The following is a 19,034-nucleotide window of genomic DNA, read 5'->3' as shown; positions in this document are numbered from 1 at the left end:
CACCATGCCCACCCACAAGCACACAATGCCCATCTGCGAACGTGCCATGCCCACTCGTGAGTGTGGAGGGTGTCCACGGACCCTGCCCCCCAACCGGTCCACTGTTGCAAAAAGGTTTTGGACCACTGCTTTACAGGAAGTTCCAGCAGTCTTGCATTTTGCAGCCCTAAACAGAATTGTCTAAAAGAAAGTACCAAGACCTTGCAAAAAGAATTCTATTTTAGAGACTTGATTTGTTTTTGCCCTTTTTTTACTTACAGTGATTCCATATCATCCTTCAAGTCATGAAAGCTTGGACCATGTTGGTGAGGAAAAAGAGGTATTTTAATTCCTTTCTATTTTGATACACTCAGGTGTTGTTCTTCCGTTTGTGCCAAGTTGTTAGTGCATTTTTAGACCTCTAAGAGACTTGAAATAATACCGTTGTATCAATTCATATTCTTAATAATAGAGGTACAAAACTTTGGAAATTTTAAAGCTTAATACCATGCAGATAATATATACTTTAAATGTTTCCATTGAATTACAGGCAACAAGTATTAGAGACAAAGTATCTTCCAGTCTGGGTCTCCAAGATTTTGATCTACTTCGCGTTATAGGCAGGGGAAGTTATGCAAAAGTGCTTCTAGTTCGATTAAAGAAAACAGAACGCATTTATGCAATGAAAGTTGTGAAAAAAGAACTAGTCAATGATGACGAGGTAAGCAGTACTTACGTGTTGCGCCCACATTAAGACACACATTTAAATTTTGCATATTCTTTCTGAACATTCATAGTTTTATTTTACCTGATTGACGTGTTCGATTTTATGTATCTGGAATCCAAGCATTAATTGTGGAGTTCCTCTCTTTTCATGCCTCCAAAGCTACACCACAGAGGAAGACCCTTTGGAGTGGTATGAAAGGTGGTGGAATGGGAAGTGGGCAGCTCTCTCCTGCCTTCAGTTCCTATTTGGCTCATAAAAATTATTAAATATTAGCCAGAAAAGTGTCCAACCAATCTTTTTGTCTTGCAATGATCTCTATGCACTCTAGGAACTGAAAAGATATTTCAAATAGCTCTGCATTTCAAGATAGAGTGAGCAATCTAGTGGTATAAATACATTAAAAGGAAGTTAGCTTTTATAGGCAATTTAAAGACAGAGAGGAATGTAGTCCTGTGTGAAACATAGCACGAGCCTTCAATTATATCTGAGAGACTCATGAGGCATTGCCACAAATTACTGCATCTCAGAACAGAACACTTGACTTCTGACTTTACAAATTTAGAAATGGATGTGGCTTTCCCATTTCAGAGTAATTATGTGTAGAGTCCGGGGGTTGTTGGCAATAGGAGCCAGGAATGAAAACCATAGTGATGTTTCTCATTTTTATATTAAATCTTGGTTTACCACACTTAGTAAATTACCCCACTGAGTCCTTCCTGCTGCGGATTATTTACTAAAACTTTTACAGATACTAGTATTATAATTTTGTATGTTCTCTATTAGGATATTGATTGGGTGCAGACAGAAAAACACGTTTTTGAGCAGGCTTCAAATCATCCTTTCCTTGTTGGTCTCCATTCTTGTTTCCAGACAGAGAGCAGGTAATTGTATAGTGACGCTTATTTCTTCTAAGAGTAACATGCCTTTTAAAAAATCCAGTACAAAATGTAATCAGTACATTGTAACTAGAGATGTTTTGTTCCTGATGACCCGCAACCCACAAATTGCCCCCAGTTGCCTGAGGAACCACAAATCAATTCATTGGTTCCGTTGGGTCATATGTATTTTTAGACAGCCTGTGGTGCTATCTTTTAAAAAAAAAAATGCCCCCCACAGCTTTCCTATGCTGCACGGGCATAGGAAGAGGAGGAAAGTTGGAACCAAACAATTCCCCAGCCCCACTGCCTTTGCAAAGACAGTGGGACTGGGGGTATGCTTTGATCCCTTCTCTCCCCTTCCTATGCCCACAGGGTCATAGGAAGATGAGGGAAAGGATCAAAGCGGTTGCCCAGCCACACTGTCTTCGTAAAGAGAGTGGAAGTGGGGGAAATTCTTGGGTCCCCCTTCTGTTCTTTTTCTATGCCCACTTGGGACTGGAAAGAGGGGAAAAGCCTGATAGACAACAGGATAAATATAAAAGGGTTATATTCATTACTTCGTATTTGTTGGGGTCTCTGGACCTCAAGAACACAAAGCAACGAATATCTGACAAACCAGCAATATTTGTTGAATATCGCAATTCATTTTTATATTCTAAATTATAAATTATAACCCTACTTATAACACTATTGTGTTATGCAGCTTCATCAGAAAAAGATTGGGTTCTTCTTAGGAAGATTTATTTATTTATTTATTTATATTTATTTATTGTATTTATACCCCGCTTATCTAATTATTTCCACCACACTAGGCGGCTTACAACATAAGGATAACAAGTTCTTAAAAAATTTATAACAATTAATTAATTAAATGATTCTATAAGATGGGAAAAATAAAAATAAATCAAATAAAGAGGAAAAAAAGGAAAGAGGACAGGAATTAACTGGAAGGGAAGGCCTGCCTATACATCCATGTTTTTAGTTGGTTCTTAAAAGTACCCAGCGAGGTTGCAGCGCGAATCTCATAAGATGATCAGAAGGAAATGTTTACTAAAAGGAAATATGGATTTTCAGGGACATACTAGAGAACCAGAACTGTGAATTGAAACTAGAGATACTGTCAACGGAAATTGTGCAACTAATTTTATTTTGGAATTCTTTCATAGGCATCTAGTAGTCAGGGTATATTTTCAAGATGATTTCTAGTGTTCCTTCCCCCCCCCCATCCTGAATCCAGCTTGAACATCAGTAATTTGTTCTGCAAACATGGTAGAAGCCTTTGTTGTAAAATCCAGAGCTTCACTTTGCTGAGTGGGTATTCAAACCCAAGCTTCTTTAATCCTAGTCCGTCTCTCTATCCACTACACCACACTGGATATCATTTGCTGAAGATGAGCTCTCTGGATAGGCAAAGAAGTCTTAATTTATTTTCCTCCATCAATAACAATTTCACCTTGAATATCAGTACTAATAAGACAGTGATTATGCCCCAAACTGTTTCAGGAACTTTATGAGGAACCAGTTCTGAAGGTATAAGAGCACCCCCTTTCTGCAGTTCACATACCCTGGAATTACTGTCTCCTATTGCATTATCATTGCCAATGAAGTGACTTCACAAATCAATAAAGCCAGTGTTGCTTTCTGACGACTTTGATCCTCTGCGTGGAATTGATCTTTCCATTAAGCTGAAGATGTATAGAGAAGTGGCCGTACATAGTGGGGCAATTGAAGCTGATTCGAGGCACTCTGAGCCACTGAGTTCACACAAGCTTCCAATGACAAAGATGACTCTAGGAGTAGGAATCATATGAACAAATAATTACTCCTCAAACTATGCAATTGCTCCTTTAGGGGGAGTGTAACTCTATTCAAATTAGGTCTCCTGCCCAATTCCCAGACCTGGGAATCACAGAAGCTCCATCTTGTTGGGATTAAGCTTCAGTTTATCGGCCCCCATCCAGCCCATTGCAGCCTCCAGACATAAGTCCAGCACTTGCACAGTCCCAACCAACTCCTATGACAGGGAGAAGCAGAGCTGTGTATCATCAGCATATTGACAGTACCAAAACCCCTGATGATCTCTCCCAGCGGCTTCATATAGGTCTTGAACAGCATGGGAGCATGGAACCCTGCAGTACCCCACAGCTCAATCACTATGGGTCTGCCTGAACCAGCCCAGTTAATCCATCCCTGCTAGATCTTATCAGCCACAATGAACATGAATCAAATATATGTGTGGGGACCAGTTCAAGCATTTTGTCCTCACCAGTCCTCAACAATTGAAACTGATTCCAGAAAGCCAAACTGGATAGTGTACTGTACACCTCCCTAGACACGGGAAAATTTGTGACATCACATTCTGGGCAAATGTGAGTGATTTTCTCCTCAAAGTATCTAGCAAACTTCTCACGCTCCTAGCCTTAATAAAGCGGATCGATAAATATCCAGGAAAAATATGTATCCTTATGTGAATATACAGATTGCATGATAGTGGGCTATGATCAGAAATCTGATATAATGAGAATTAACTTTTTTGCATAATTTTGTGTTTCAGATTGTTTTTTGTTATTGAGTATGTAAATGGAGGGGATCTCATGTTTCATATGCAGCGCCAAAGGAAACTGCCAGAAGAGCATGCCAGGTATGTTTTTCTAGTGTGATATATTTGCATGCTGTTGTGGGTTGACAAACAAAGGTGTCTCATTACTAGAAATTCCTGTTTTTTGTTTCTTGAAGTTTAGACTTACTATTTTTTAATCTAGTTCTCCCACCAGCTTTCCCTTAAAAAGGAATTGCATTTTGGTATTTCTGATCTTGTTTCAGAGATGCTAAAAATGTGTCCAGATCCATTTTTCTTGCTCTGAACTCAAGCATGAATCCAGAATTGTTACCACTGCTGCATTTTCTGAATCTGCCTTCTCTGCTCATTCTGTTCCAGAAAGGCAAAGACTAGAGACTGCTTTGCTTCTGTGTGCATTTATTTTCAGATTTATTTTCTCAAACTTTCTAGAAGGCGCCCTTACATTTCCCAGGACCCATACATAGTTTGATCTCCACTAGCACATTTGATTAGATTCTACCTCAGAAAGCTTCCCAAACTGCTCAAAGACTGAAAGTCAGCTGTTGAAGTTCTTTCTTTCTTTCTTTCTTTCTTTCTTTCTTTCTTTCTTTCTTTCTTTCTTTCTTTCTTTCTTTCTTTCTTTCTTTCTTTCTTTCTTTCTTTCTTTCTTTCTTTCTTTCTTTCTTTCTTTCTTTCTTTCTTTCTTTCTTTCTTTCTTTCTTTCTTTCTTTCTTTCTTTCTTTCTTTCTTTCTTTCTTTCTTTCTTTCTTTCTTTCTTTGCAATTCAAAGCAGAAAAAGTAGTCTTCCTGCCATTAATATGCCAGTGCTTGGAAAATGCTAAGTATTGGGTTGCTATAATTCACAGTGGCTGCCACACTCCAATTCAGAGTCCTGATATTTTAATTTCATTTTAGGTTTTACTCTGCAGAAATCAGTTTAGCACTGAACTATCTTCACGAACGAGGAATAATTTATAGGGACTTGAAACTGGATAATGTGCTGCTTGACTCTGAGGGGCATATCAAACTAACTGACTATGGCATGTGCAAGGTGAGAGACGAGCTTTGAGCATTGAACAAGGCTTCCAGTTTGATATTCTTAATTGGATGCCTTAAAAAAAAAAAGAAGTGTGGTAGATTGTGGTCAAATTAGCTACATTATTGTGGATGAGTCAATTTGCTTGTTCCTGCTGCCGAGTCTTTTCCCGCATTGGGGGGTGGGGGTGGGGGGTTCAGCAAACAATGCACTTTTTTCAGTGATATATTTGTTATGACATTTCATCTGAACCAAGTCCAGGTTTCTAGTTTGTCTTTCTCCTCACAATATTTTGTTGTAAGGTTATGTCTTTGACTTCATGTTGGACAGACAAGCCAGAGAGCCTGTTGCGTTTTGGTTATTACATTAAACCAGTGGTTCTCAACCGTGGGTCCCCACATGTTCTTAGATTACAACTTCCAGAAATCCTGTCCAACACAGCTAGTGGTAAAGGCTTCTGGGAGTTTAAGTCCGAGAATAAGGTTGGGAAACCATTGTACTAAACAAAGCATGTATGAAAGTTTCATGGCTTGTTTAGGCAGCAGGAGCTAGTGCCCTGGTTACAATTTGTGGCATGTGAACCCAGATAATCTTTGTTTTCTGCAGTCTGCCATCCCAGACCTCTAAGCCTCAAAGTGAAGCACTCTTTGCCTTTTTAGGTGATTGAAGTACAGTGGTGCCTTGCATTATGAGCGCTCCGTTTTACAACGAAATGGCTTTACGTTGAAGGTTTTGCAATTGTAAAATGATGTTTCCTATGGGGGAATTTTGCTTTGTGATGATCGGTTCCCTGCTTCGGGAACCGATTCTCGCAAAGCAATAATTTTTGGCCAGCTGATCGGCGGTTTCAAAATGGCCACCGGGTAAAAAACATGGCTCCCCGCTCTTTTCTGGGACGGATTCCTCGCTGCACAGGCAGCGAAAATGGCCACACTATGGAGGATCTTCACTGGACAGTGAGTTTCAAGCCCCTGGGAACGCATTAATCGGGTTTTAATGCGTTTCTATGGGCTTTTTAATTTCACATTACAACATTTTTGTTCTACAGCGATTTCTACTTCATAACAGACAACAAGACGAAAATAGGATAGTATCAGACATGCTTTGCGATATCTTATGTCTGTCCTGAATGAGATATGTTTCCAGCCAGGAAGTGAAATAAAAACAATTCTAGTGAAATAGAGCATGAACTTTACTCTTCTTCTGCTATTTCATATATGAAAGAACAGCCAATATGTCCATATTCTTAAATCAAGGTAAAAAGCATGCACCTCGCCAGGTGGCCCAAATGTGGGCCCCAGCACCCCAAAACTCATTGTACCCTTTGACAGCTTGGAATGAAAGCTTATCATCTTTTGAGAGCTGCCCAGTATACTTGGGCCCCACCACCCCATGATTTTTAAATGTTTTTAAAATACTTTTAGAGGGTAAAGTCCCGTGTGTCCCCCCCCCCCATTTTTAAAAAAGTCAGTTTGTAAAATAAAATGAGGTTGTGGGAGTGGGTGTGGCCCTCCAAGGTTTAGAGGTGTGTGGGAGTGTTGCCCTCACATCTCTGGAGGCTTCTCAATCTTGATCTTATCTGTTAAGAGAGTAAGTTCAAGTGTTACCAAGTTAGTTGGTTTGTGACTGATGGGAATTAGAAGAAATTATTGAATGATGTAAGATATCTTCCTGCTTGTTTCTGTTTTTAAAAGGAAGGATTAAGACCTGGAGACACAACCAGCACTTTCTGTGGGACTCCCAATTACATTGCTCCCGAGATCTTACGAGGAGAAGACTATGGTAAATCTCAGTCCTATTGGTGCCAAATTGAATTAGCAGTTAATACGCGAAACTGCTTGGAATTCACCCATCAAAACAGTGTGGACTTCAGTCACTTATTTTTCTCTTTCCCTGTTATCACTAATTGGCATTCAGCATGTAGAACATAGAGATGGGCACAAACCACTGGTTCAGCAATTCAGCAGTGTTCATTTCCTGGCCGAACAGCTGATCTGCAGTTGGGTGCCCTGCCTCCTCCAACAGGCACCTACTTGGCAGCAGCACCCTGCCCAGGCCCTTCTGGGCACTGCTGCTGAGTGGGATGCCCTCTGGAGGGGGCAGGATGCCAAACTGTTTAGCCAGGAAACAAACACTGCCGAACCAGGGGTTCATTCCCATCTCTAGTAGAACCCATAATTTAAATTTGAATTGTCATCATTGATGAAACCAAACAGCACTTTTTGCAAATAGACAGCAGGGACCAACTCTTACCTTACAGACGAGTATATTTGCTTTTCCTCCTTGGCTCCATTTTGCATGATGACATGGGAATTTAACATGTCAGATCTCAAGTGCAAACTTTAGTGGTAGTGAAGAATTAATCTGTATTAAAGGCAGGTTGAACTGTACAATTTCAGTAGTCGACACTCTAATTTTCCCAATCTAAAGGCAAAAAAACAAAGAGTCTTATGGCACCTTTTTAGTTCTGTTTTATTTGGAATAAACTGTCGTGGACATCCAAGGAAGTAGCCCTGTTAGTATGTCTCAACATGTTGCCAAAATTAAAGGGGGAAAACAAAAGGCAAAGAAAGCAAAATATTGTATGTTAAATATTAGCTTCAGAGAGTGAGTGAGCTTTCATAGGTAAAAATCCATTTCTTCAGACATAAGAAATGTGCTCTTTATATGGATTTTGATCCACAAAAACTCACACAAAATGCTACAATATTTTGCTTCCATGTACTATAGTCCATTTCTTCATTTGCATTTGAAATAGTGGGCTAAAAGCATAAAGAGAACTTAAGGACTTCTTGATGCTTTTCTAGAACACAATACCACAGATGTCCCACTGAACATTTATCTAAAGGTAGTGATTGGCACAGTCTATGTATATTTATGTTCTTTTAAGAAAATGATTGTACCACAAATAGAAGGCATGTCATTCTGATTTAAAGTTCACAAGCTGCAATCTTATATCATTTCTCTTTGGTGTTGATTTCCTGTTCTGCGGTCAAATTTTAATGCTCTTAACACCTGGAATTGGATCCAGATGTCAAATAATTTTGCACTGACAAATTCTCCTTAGTTTAATCTCCTTACAAAGGGCTTCATTCAGCAGTAGGGAGAAACCTGTTACATAATGCATAGTAGAATGTATTTACATCTTGGTTGAAATGAAGCTGACTAAGAGAACATACTTCATTTTAGATAGAGAGTTCCATTCTAGCACAACTACCCACGCAATATTTGTGCGTAAATTGCTTTTAGAAATTATATGCCTTACACACATATACAGAGAAATTGGGGAGAGAGCTTCACCAACAGTCTCCACGTGAAGGAGAAATTCTCCAACCATTTTTCAGAGGTGCTACAATGGTAATGCAACACCTGACCTATAAGCTCTGCAGCAGGTACAAAGAAGAACATAGTTACATCCACTTTCAAGAAAAAATTGGTATATACCTGCTGTCTGTTGCACTACTTCAAGCTTCAGGTGAAACTCCTGCAATTTGCCTTCACACAAAAATAAAAATATGTGAACCTCCCCACCTGCTTGATTCTGCATGCACAAAATAAGTTTTATATAGAGATCTTTTTCTGGAAAAAAGAAATACATAGTATTACTATCTCATCTGCCAGTTTGAAAGTTTGAGTGGCCATAGTATTCATGAAGAGATTGAAAAAAGGCTGCAATTTCTTGTTCATGTAGATTACCACCAAATCCTTTATTATGTAACTTCTGGAAGCACTGTTCATCTTCGTGCTCTACTTGTTACTTTTTATTGCGTCTTGAAAGGCTTTGTCCAATAAACAGAATGATCCTATCAAATCCTTTGATTAGTTGTACTCTTATTTTGAATCATAGGATTTAGTGTGGACTGGTGGGCTTTAGGAGTGCTGATGTTTGAAATGATGGCAGGAAGATCACCGTTTGATATTGTTGGAAGTTCTGATAATCCTGATCAAAACACAGAAGACTACCTTTTCCAAGGTGAGTAATTCCGAATGGCCAAATGGTGATGTCATTTACCAGTTTTATGACTAGTAAATAATGCAGACTTTGAGAATGTCACTAGATAGCAATGAAATGGTGAAATATAAAGCAAAGAATGTTTTCCTGAACATTTCCAAATTTAATAATTTATGTTACTTGAACAAATACTGTATTATCCTGAAGACATGCTTCAATTGAGATGACTCTGCAAACACATGCAAATGTGTGTTTGAGAGAGTATTTGTGTGTGTGTGTTGCTTTGTGATGTGTATAATAATGATAATGTGCTGTCAAGTCAGTTCTGAGTTATGGGTATCTTTTTCACAATATGTATTATGTATGCATAATTTATACTGTTTCCCTGAAAACAAGACCTAACCTGATAATAAGCGCTAGTATGATTTTTTAGGATGCTCGTAATGTGAGTCCTTCCCCAAAAATAAGCCCCAGTTAAGTGAAATCCCACCACCCACCATTGTGCAACAACCAGAAGAAGAAAACATGACTGTATTTGAATAAATGTAGTGTTGTATATGAAAAAAATAAAACATTCCCTGAAAATAAGCCCTAATGCCCTTATATTAATATAAGATCCTGTCTTATTTTGGGGGAAACACGGTATGTGTTTGCAGTTGTATAAATGATACATATAATCTGTATATCTGGGGATTACAAAAAAAACAGAACATGACCAATATGCAGTCATCTTGCTAAAATTAAAACATTTGAAGTAAGTCTTTTTAATAAATTAATAACAGGTAAAGTACCTGGGGTCATGAAGAGTCGTACACGACTTAACAACTAAACAACAACAACAAAGTACCAAATGCTGTGAATTTTTTACAAGGGTATTATATGGCTTTAAAAGTGAGCTTCTAAATTAATCAGACCTTTAAGACTAATTTAAAAGATTTAGCCATTTAGCCCTGGCCCAGCACATCCTTCAGTTTCTGAAACAATTCATGGAATTGAATACAGTACTCATTTCCCACCCCCCCCAGTTATTCTAGAAAAGCAAATCCGAATCCCACGCTCTCTTTCGGTGAAGGCAGCAAGTGTTCTGAAAAGTTTTCTTAACAAGGTAAGAGCTTTTGCCATACTTGTTTCAACCTCTGTTGTTAATGGATTGCATAGATATAAAATGGTCAGACGGTCAGATGTACATTCGTTATATCTTGCACATTTGAATATTTTACAGATACAAAATTGGACAGACAAAATCAAGAACAGTTTGAAATCTGGGAAAAAACTCAGTCATAGTTACACTGAGACCTGTGCCATCTATGCAAGGGGGGGGGCAGGGGAAGAGGACTTGTAGCCTTCCAGATACCGGTATTTTTGAAGCACTCCTCCCAGATTCCCTTATGATTTGCCATTCTGACTATGACTGATGAGAGTTAGTCATAAAATCTGATTTTTGAGGAAACCATTTAAAAGCAAAGGGCAGTATAAACCTTTGTTAGCAGCCTCTATTATTCTATTGTGAAATAAAGATAACTAACTGTGTGACTGGGATAGCATTCTGTCAGCTAAACCTTCCATTGAGCAAGTTTAGATCTAGTCAGTACCTGAATGAGAAGATGTGTCAGAGCTTTCTGTATATCAATCATCTTAGCTCCCATCAGAGAATACAGTAAGATATAGGTACCTGTTTCAGTAATTTCACAGAACTTGGGTAAACTGATATAGAGGTACAATCAGTTCACACTAATCTCTGGCTCAATTGCAGTTGGGGTTTTATTTATTTATGTATTTCTACTTTTATTTATTTTAAGTTTATATTTATTTTTATTCTTTTGATACCACAGGATCCAAAAGAGCGTTTAGGGTGCCATCCTCAAACAGGATTTGCGGATATTCAGGGACACCCCTTTTTTCGTAATGTTGATTGGGATCTGGTAAGTGCTTTGAAGAGTTTTATATATAGTAAATTTCTGAAATCTGGTGAATGAAAATTCTTCTAACAAAGATTTGTATTTTTAGATTTTCCCAATAGGCTTTTATATCTTTCATTTGTATCACTTGTAGGGCAGCATTCTGTTGTGGCAAGTTATGCTGGTATAAAATGGAAATATTATACCAGCATAATAATGGCACTGGAAATATTAATTAAACACTTCTGGTTCCGAGGCTCCCTAAGGCTCCCTTTTGTCCTGAGCTAGCCTTGGGAAGCAGGGTAAGCCTTTAATAGTTAAAAAAAAAAAATGCTACCAACAATGCTACCTAGTGGCAGTGATCCAGTGTGATTTTCATCTGTGAAAGCACCCCCAATGAGGCTCGCAAAAGGATTCCCCAAGGCAAAAGGGTAGACAGCCTCAGAATCTGAGAGAAAAATAGGAAGTTTTCGATTAATTTAAATTAAATATTTCTGGCACCTGATCCAGCTTCTGCCAGCATAAATGATCACAAAAGGATTTTGCCCAGTATATAGTAAGAGCTTATACAGATCTTTGGCATGGGAAGGTGTGTTTAACAAGTACTGCAGTGTAATGGTTTTGGAAGCTTCAAAATGGACCTGAGTTGGTGGTGAAATTATTAAATAAATGGTAAAATCTGACCTTAGATAACACTGTTGTCTGTATTTTTTTCTAAAGAGAAATATGAACTAATTCTAATATCTAGCTTCTATAATTATCACAGTTCTATACTTTTTTTTTAAGTTACACCTTTATGTTGTGTGAACTTATTTCTAGATGGAACAAAAGCAGGTGGTTCCTCCATTTAAACCAAACATATCTGGAGAATTTGGCCTAGACAACTTTGATTCTCAGTTCACCAACGAGCCTGTTCAACTCACTCCTGATGATGAGTAAGTAAATGATTTCATAAGTTCAGACATAGGTTAAGAAATGTTCTTCTGTAAACATAGCAGCTCTCAGAATCAAGTGAGTGTGGCAGCTGGTAACAATATAATTCTGACTGCCAAGTGCTGTGAGTGTACTCACACAAAGAAGTCTGTGGGCATCATGCCTTGTGAGCCTCTTAAACGCATCTGACTAACCATTTGTTGGAAACTGCATTTGGTCTAGATGGAGCCTGGGTCTGATAGAACATTTTACCTTTATGAGACCAATAGCAGCTATCCCAATGTGATGAATAGAAGGCCAGTTGGCAGATTGCACAACATGCTCTGGGTAATTGGCTGCTGAGGTTATTTTAAGATCTGTGCAGTGAGTCTAGGATTATGCCACCCTTTATAGACAGTTTAATATAAGAAGCTGTCTTATACCAAGTCAGACATGCTCATCAGTCCCCAGTTCTTTGGCATTGATTCTTCAGGGTATTATGGACTGGTCTTTCTTCTCACTTGCTACCTGATCATCCCAATCGAAGATGCTGTGGTTTGAACCAAGAGTTCTCGTTAAGCATTTGTTCTGTCTCCAACTACTGGAGGGCAAATGTGGAGATACTCCCAGTTTTGGAAAGCAAATATTTGCTTATGGTAAAAATGTGCAGTTCTTCATGCCAGAAATGTACAGAGTGTAAAAATATAACTCAAGATTGGTATCACTGCTTTTCTGCCCAGTAACAGGTGATTTCCATTTTGGAAGCTAGTTGAGTGATGGTAGAGCTGAATTGACTTAGGCTTGATGTATCTTGAATTTGGTTATCCAAAAGAAGCAGTCTACAAAAAATTGATAGGGACAAGTGTAGTAAGTTAAAAAGTGACATTCTTGGTCTGACTGCCCTGAAAATTTAATGTTTGTTGCTTCTGCTTGATATTCATTGAATTTTAGTGTAGCAATAAATAGGATAGGAATGTAAGGAAATCTTTAACACCTTCACAAATCAAAACTGCCAGTGTATCCTGCAGCAAAAGATGCCAGATCATCTAGTATGAGACAGATAAGTTCTTGTTTCAGTGCATTAGAGCTCTTATTGGACTCATTGTTTATAGTGAATCCATGAAAGACTGCATCTCCCTTTACAAGACTGCCCAGCTTTTAAAATAAGGCGAGGAGACCTTTCTCTTGGTCCCACCATCTTCGCAGATGCATTTGCTGAGGACGCAAGAGACCACTTTCTCTGTCATTATCTTGGGCTATGGAACTCCCACCCATGGGAGGCCAGACTGCCCCCCTCTTTGCTTTCCTTCTGGAAGCAGGCTTCCCACCCCCCTTTCTCTTCAGGCAGGCTTTTTTTTCAGTATCTTGCAGCCTAAGGGGGGGATCTTTAAAACGGGGTGGCTGTTTTGTGGGTTTGGTTTTAACCTAAGCTGTTTATATTGCTTTACTTCTGTAAATCACCTTGGGTCCTCTTGAGAAGAAACACAGGATATAAATATCTTAAATAAATAGTGTTGTTTTTCTTTTTCTCAGTCTAAATTGTATCTTTTTCTCTCCCGTGATTGTATTGTTAACACTTACAAATTTTATTTTCAGTGATGTTGTGAAGAAGATTGACCAGTCAGAATTTGAAGGCTTTGAATATATCAATCCTCTTCTGATGTCTGCTGAGGAATGTGTTTGATCTCCCATTTCTGACCTGTGCCATTTGTTGCTGGTTATGTTTTCTTGCATGGATGAACATCAAATTTGTTTAGGTTTGTCACTTGCCATCTATTATACACTCTTCATGAGCTGATTGCTTGTAACAAAATGTAAGAATATCCAAAATATTAAACAGATCTTGCCAAAGTTGAAGTACAAAAACACTGAGGCAATTGCCTGTCCATTGGTTACCTAAAGATGATATTGCCAGCTCTTTCCTATAATGTAGCGTTGCTCTCTGTTTCAGCTGGAGTCCCCGTTGCATAAAGTGAAGTTTAGCAAGCCATATATACAGCCTTGTTCACTCTTAAAACTGAAAACAGTTTTGTGATTGAATTGCTGGGCTGTGTATCCTGTCCATCTGTTTTTCAGCCTTACCCGTAATTATTGCCAATGCAGAAGAAAATGAACATATGGCATCTAATTAAGTGAACATAAACTTACGGTGGTAATTGTTTTGCACTCAGGTTGGCAGGAGAAGTTTATGTAATGCCACAGCATATTCCATTCTGTTAATCTTGGTTCAACATTTGATGTGAACTGGACATAGGTTTTTGTCTTCCAATTTACAATTTTGAATTGCAGTTCTATGCATACCTGTGAGAGAGCCCATTGAAAATGGTGAAACTTGCTTCCTAGTCAATATGCATAGCATTGTGCTGTTAATACCTGCAATTTCTGCTCTCCTTCCTACTTATTTTTATCCATTTCCTCAGGATTCTTTCTGAAGCCTAAATTTTTAAAGTAGCGCCGTACTTACCTTTACCATCACAGAGCCAAGGACAAAAGGTGCTTTGTTAGAAATGAGGATCATGGGTCTCTTGTAAAAGAAGATTTTGCTGTCAAGCAACATGCAGTAGATTTTACCCCCAACTTATGAATGTTAACTGAAGGTTTTTGGTACACTTATTTTTTAATGAGTGCCTTCCTGAGCTTGTTGTTTCAGAAAGAACGAGAACAGGTATAATGTTAGCTCGAATTAGAAACTCCATTTTTTCAAAAGAAAGATAAACTTTAGCACAAATAGGCAGCTATTATTGACAAATGGCATAATACCAAACTTGTAGCTTCTGTTGAGGTGGAACAAAAATTATTTCACAATATATTTATATGCAACTAATAGTCTTATACTGCAGCTACAACTCTTGCAAACATTAAAATACTGCGAAAGGATCCCTCTGCTAATGTGACTAGAAAAGTGCGGTTACACCTCAGATTCTCTCATGGTCCTATACATTCAGCTGTAAGATGACTGCAGGCATTTTCTGAATGGAGGCACACATGTCAACACAGTACAAGAATTAATTTTCAAAAATCTAGGTAACTAAAGGTACAAGTTGAAATGTCTGTGTGTGATGATGTATCCAATAAAATTTTCATACTACATTTGAAAAATCAAGGAACTGCTGGCTGGAGATATCAGCTGGGTATTTTGTGGATTTTTCAATGTAAAAAGGTCTAAACACGAAAACAGTTTGGATGATCTAAACAGGTAACAATTGAAAACCAGACACATCATAGTTAGCCTTCTGTGATGTGACTTCTCTCTTTCATTGTGAACGTTATGGTACATTTATATATTAAGGAAAAATGCATATTTGAGCCTTGTGAATTGACTTCAAAATATTCTTTAAAATAATGACATGTTGAAGAGGAGGAATAAATCCATCTAGGTACTTGACCAAGTTTGATGTCAGTTACAGGGTACATCTGTAAACACTAACTGTTACGTTTTAGACAAATTTTGTAATTGTTGTTTATATGTTTTTATGGCGGGCAAAGATATCTGTGTGGTATAATTTAACTGCTTGGCTCCAACCATTCTTTCAATTTTTTTTCTAAAGTAAGTGAAAAGAGATTACTAGTCATGCTTCCACTATGTAATCTGCATGGTATGAAATGGCTTTATGTCAGAGGTACAAATCCTGACTCTCACTCTGGTAGAGTGAGTGAATTTCTAATATCCATTATTTTTCCGATTCCAAGCACAAAAGGGATGAATGTATAGTTATTACAATATGCGCACATTCTTTGTCCTGTATACATGTATACAGTATGCTTCATGTTCTCCTATCACTTTAATACAGATCTGAGTGACTGATTTAAAGGGCATGTCAGATTTCTCTATTCTTTTTCCCCCCAATAAGTGCCATGATATTGTTCATTTTTAAAATAATTTTGTTGAATATGTAGAGGCTGTCTTAAAATATTAAACAGGGAATTTGAACATGGACAGCTGATGCAGTATGATGAAAAGTAATCTTTTAGTACAAAAATGGAAGTGGTGGATACTTCAAGCCATCTTGTATTCTCATACTGTGTGTTACTTTCATTTTGTGGTCTTGGATGTTATACTGTGTAATCATCTCCTATGTTTCTACACATTGTCCATATTTAGTTTTAAAATAAAACAGGGCTTTTTGTTTAAATTCTTTGTTGCACTTTTTTGTTCTCTTCACTCAAGTATTCTTCCAATTTAATTGATTTCTTTACGTTGTACTGTGCTACTACCAGAGAGTATGGAATCATGACAACTGGACTTCTTTCTTGTTAGGTTGAAATGTTTTGCTACTCATCCAAGTAGCCTCTTCAGTCTGAGGAGAGTTGGCAGGAGATCCCTCCATGTTGGTTTCACTTCCCCATATCTGAATAGACTTGTTAGATGGACAAAGAAGTGGGGGTGAAGGATATTACCATTTCTGCAGTCGACAGGGGTGAAGGCCTTAGATACAATCTGTCTCCTATTTATCATACTGCCCTTTCATACGTCCCAAGGAAGATCAGGACCACACTCACCAGAAAGACCACTATTAACATTCCAGGACTAGAAATGGGGGTATTTGTATTCCTCACAGCTTGATGTAACGAGGGGCCAGCGGCAGCAGACGCAGCCACTCATGCATCTGCTGCTGCCGCCAGCTCTGTTGTGCCTTCCAGTCACTCCAGAGCTCACAATCGGCTATCCACTCGTCAGCCTGGCAGGGAGACTCGTCTTCTCTCCTGCTAGGAGTGGATAGTTGAACGCAAGTTCCAGAGCATTATGTCCAGCTGTGTGGGGGTATTCGTATATGAGTACCCCCATCTCTGCCCATGACAATAGATGGAGAAGGACTGCAGAAATGAGATTATCCCTTGCCCCTCCTCCTCTGTCCATCTAATGAGCCTATTCAGACCAGAGGGAAGTGAAACCAACGTGGAGGATGTATCAGGGATCTCCTACCAACTCTCCTCAGACTGAAGAAGCTACTTGGATGAGTAGTGAAACATTTCAGTCTAACAAGAAAGAAGTCAAGTTGCCATGACTCACCTTCCAGATAGCCACACCTGAATGAGTGAGACTCTTCACAAATACTACCAAAGAGCTTATAAAATAGCAGACCAGTTAACACAGAATTGCCTTTAACTGAAAATTAACTTCAAAATTCTAATGTATTAATGGACTCTCTAAGCTGGTATCTCCTCTACATGCAGGGGTAAAAAAAACGGTACATCATAAAACAGGTATAAATGACATGTTTTGTTTTCAGCCTTCAGACTTGATGAAAATACCTTTGAAACCTATGCTCATTTATATAATTATTTTAACTAGATTACTTGTGGGTAAATGGGGAAAATTTAGTTTAAAGGTAAAAGTAAAGGTTCCCCTTGACAATTTTTGTCCAGTCGTGTTTGACTCTAGGGGGCGGTGCTCATCCCCGTTTCCAAGCCATAGAGCCAGCATTTTGTCCGAAGACAATCTTCCGTGGTCACATGGCCAGTGCGACTTAGACACGGAACGCTGTTACCTTCCCACCGAGGTGGTCCCTATTTATCTACTTGCATTTGCATGCCTTCAAACCGCTAGGTTGGCAGGAGCTGTGACAAGCGACGGGAGCTCACTCCGTCGTGTGGATTCGATCTTACGACTGCTTGGTCTTCTGACCCTGCAGCACAGGCTTCTGCGGTTTAGCCCACAGTGCCACCACGTCCCACAAAAAAAAAAAAAAATAGTTTACCTGACTTATTATTCTTTATCAATTATTCTTTAAAGTATAAGCTCCCAGTTACCGTAATAGTGAATAGTTTAACTGTGAGTGAGAGAAAATACCATGCAGAGACACATTAAAATTTTGGCAAAATGTTCTGTATTCTGGACTAAATATTTCAGCAATATTTACAATAAGAAAGCTGGATTCTTTAGCTTATTAAATTCACAGAATTCTACACCTGTTAATCATTAAAGAAGGGCAAAACATTGCTCGGTACTAAACGCCCACTTTGACTACTAGAAATCCTGCTTTTGCTCTCCTTTCTGTTTTTTCTCCAGGTTGTATATGTATACATTCAGACCTGTGAAGAATGTGGTGTACAGGATACTGAATTTTGCATCTGATGTCACAAAATGATACATAGGGCAGTTTCAGTAAAATTTCTTCCCTTCTCATTTCAATTCTACTTTCTGCTAGAAATTGGGTCAGGAAGATTTGCCATCCCCAAATGACATCTGGAAGGGTAGCAGAAGTTGCAGTATGGAAGGGGGAGGAGATCTCTCAGAAACCCGCATATGCCCGATTCCACTAGATTCTACCAGTGAAATGCTACCTCTGATGTCTGTAGAAAAATACTGAATGCAAGTGCTAGTTGGAAGCTTCAAGTAGGATTGCCTCTAGCATCATGGGTTTAAAAGAATGAGAGAAGAAATACTGTACAACTAACAATACCCTAATCACCCTCCTCGCTTGGAAAGTCAAAAACATCTCAAGCCTGCAGATGGGCAGTAAGAATAGTGACTCATATAAGTATACAGGCTTTACAGTGGACCCTCTACTTAAGGAATTAATCCATACTGGAATGGTGGCTGCAAGTCAAAAAGTCTGTAAGTCGAATCTCCATTGACCTACAATGCACTGAAAACCGATTAATCCCATAACCAGTGGTTTTTATTCTATTTTTATTCCATTTTGGTTTTTTTCTGGTCTGTAAGTCGATTCTCTGGCTGCAAGTCGAATCTAAATTTTGCAGCCAGAGAAGTCTGTAACTCGAAAAGTCTGTAAGTCGAGCCGTCTGTAAGTCGAGGGTCAACTGTAGTCTTCTGATTGTCTAGACTCTAGAAGGCTGTAGCTGCCTCCAAATAATGTATAGGGTTTGCAGATAATGTTCAGAGTACTTCATCTCATACTGTTAGAGGTACAAAACGGTTAGAAAACCCCTTAATATTAATCAGATCCCATATTCTGAGACCTTTCTCTGAGTGATGTAAGTGGTTCTTTGGAAAGATATATTTTCAGTAGCAGTGTCTTGCACTGGATGTGATCCTACCCTGTAAAGCTTCCTGAATGCTTGTTAGAGCCATTTTATTGCCAAGTAAGAGCCCTTGTATTTTCTCAGGCCTTTGAATCTTTCCAGGTG

At 38.6% G+C, this 19,034-nt stretch overlaps 1 protein-coding gene across 1 annotated transcript in view; it reads left to right on the top strand.

Annotated features, from left to right (window-relative positions):
• PRKCI (protein kinase C iota) overlaps positions 1 to 16,075 on the top strand; it is a 56,696-nt gene extending 40,621 nt beyond the window's left edge. The window contains exons 8-18 of the mRNA XM_020793818.3: positions 261 to 319; positions 530 to 700; positions 1,490 to 1,587; positions 4,139 to 4,225; positions 5,060 to 5,195; positions 6,875 to 6,962; positions 9,028 to 9,153; positions 10,158 to 10,237; positions 10,965 to 11,054; positions 11,850 to 11,965; positions 13,539 to 16,075. Coding sequence (XP_020649477.3) covers positions 261 to 319; positions 530 to 700; positions 1,490 to 1,587; positions 4,139 to 4,225; positions 5,060 to 5,195; positions 6,875 to 6,962; positions 9,028 to 9,153; positions 10,158 to 10,237; positions 10,965 to 11,054; positions 11,850 to 11,965; positions 13,539 to 13,626 — 1,139 coding nt within the window. The 3' untranslated portion in view covers positions 13,627 to 16,075. The remainder of the gene's footprint in view (positions 1 to 260; positions 320 to 529; positions 701 to 1,489; positions 1,588 to 4,138; positions 4,226 to 5,059; positions 5,196 to 6,874; positions 6,963 to 9,027; positions 9,154 to 10,157; positions 10,238 to 10,964; positions 11,055 to 11,849; positions 11,966 to 13,538) is intronic.
• Positions 16,076 to 19,034: the final 2,959 nt, after the last annotated feature.

Source organism: Pogona vitticeps, chromosome 3, assembly GCF_051106095.1.
Source record: "Pogona vitticeps strain Pit_001003342236 chromosome 3, PviZW2.1, whole genome shotgun sequence".
Taxonomy (NCBI): domain Eukaryota; kingdom Metazoa; phylum Chordata; class Lepidosauria; order Squamata; family Agamidae; genus Pogona; species Pogona vitticeps.
This window is presented reverse-complemented; position numbering and strand designations above follow the sequence as displayed.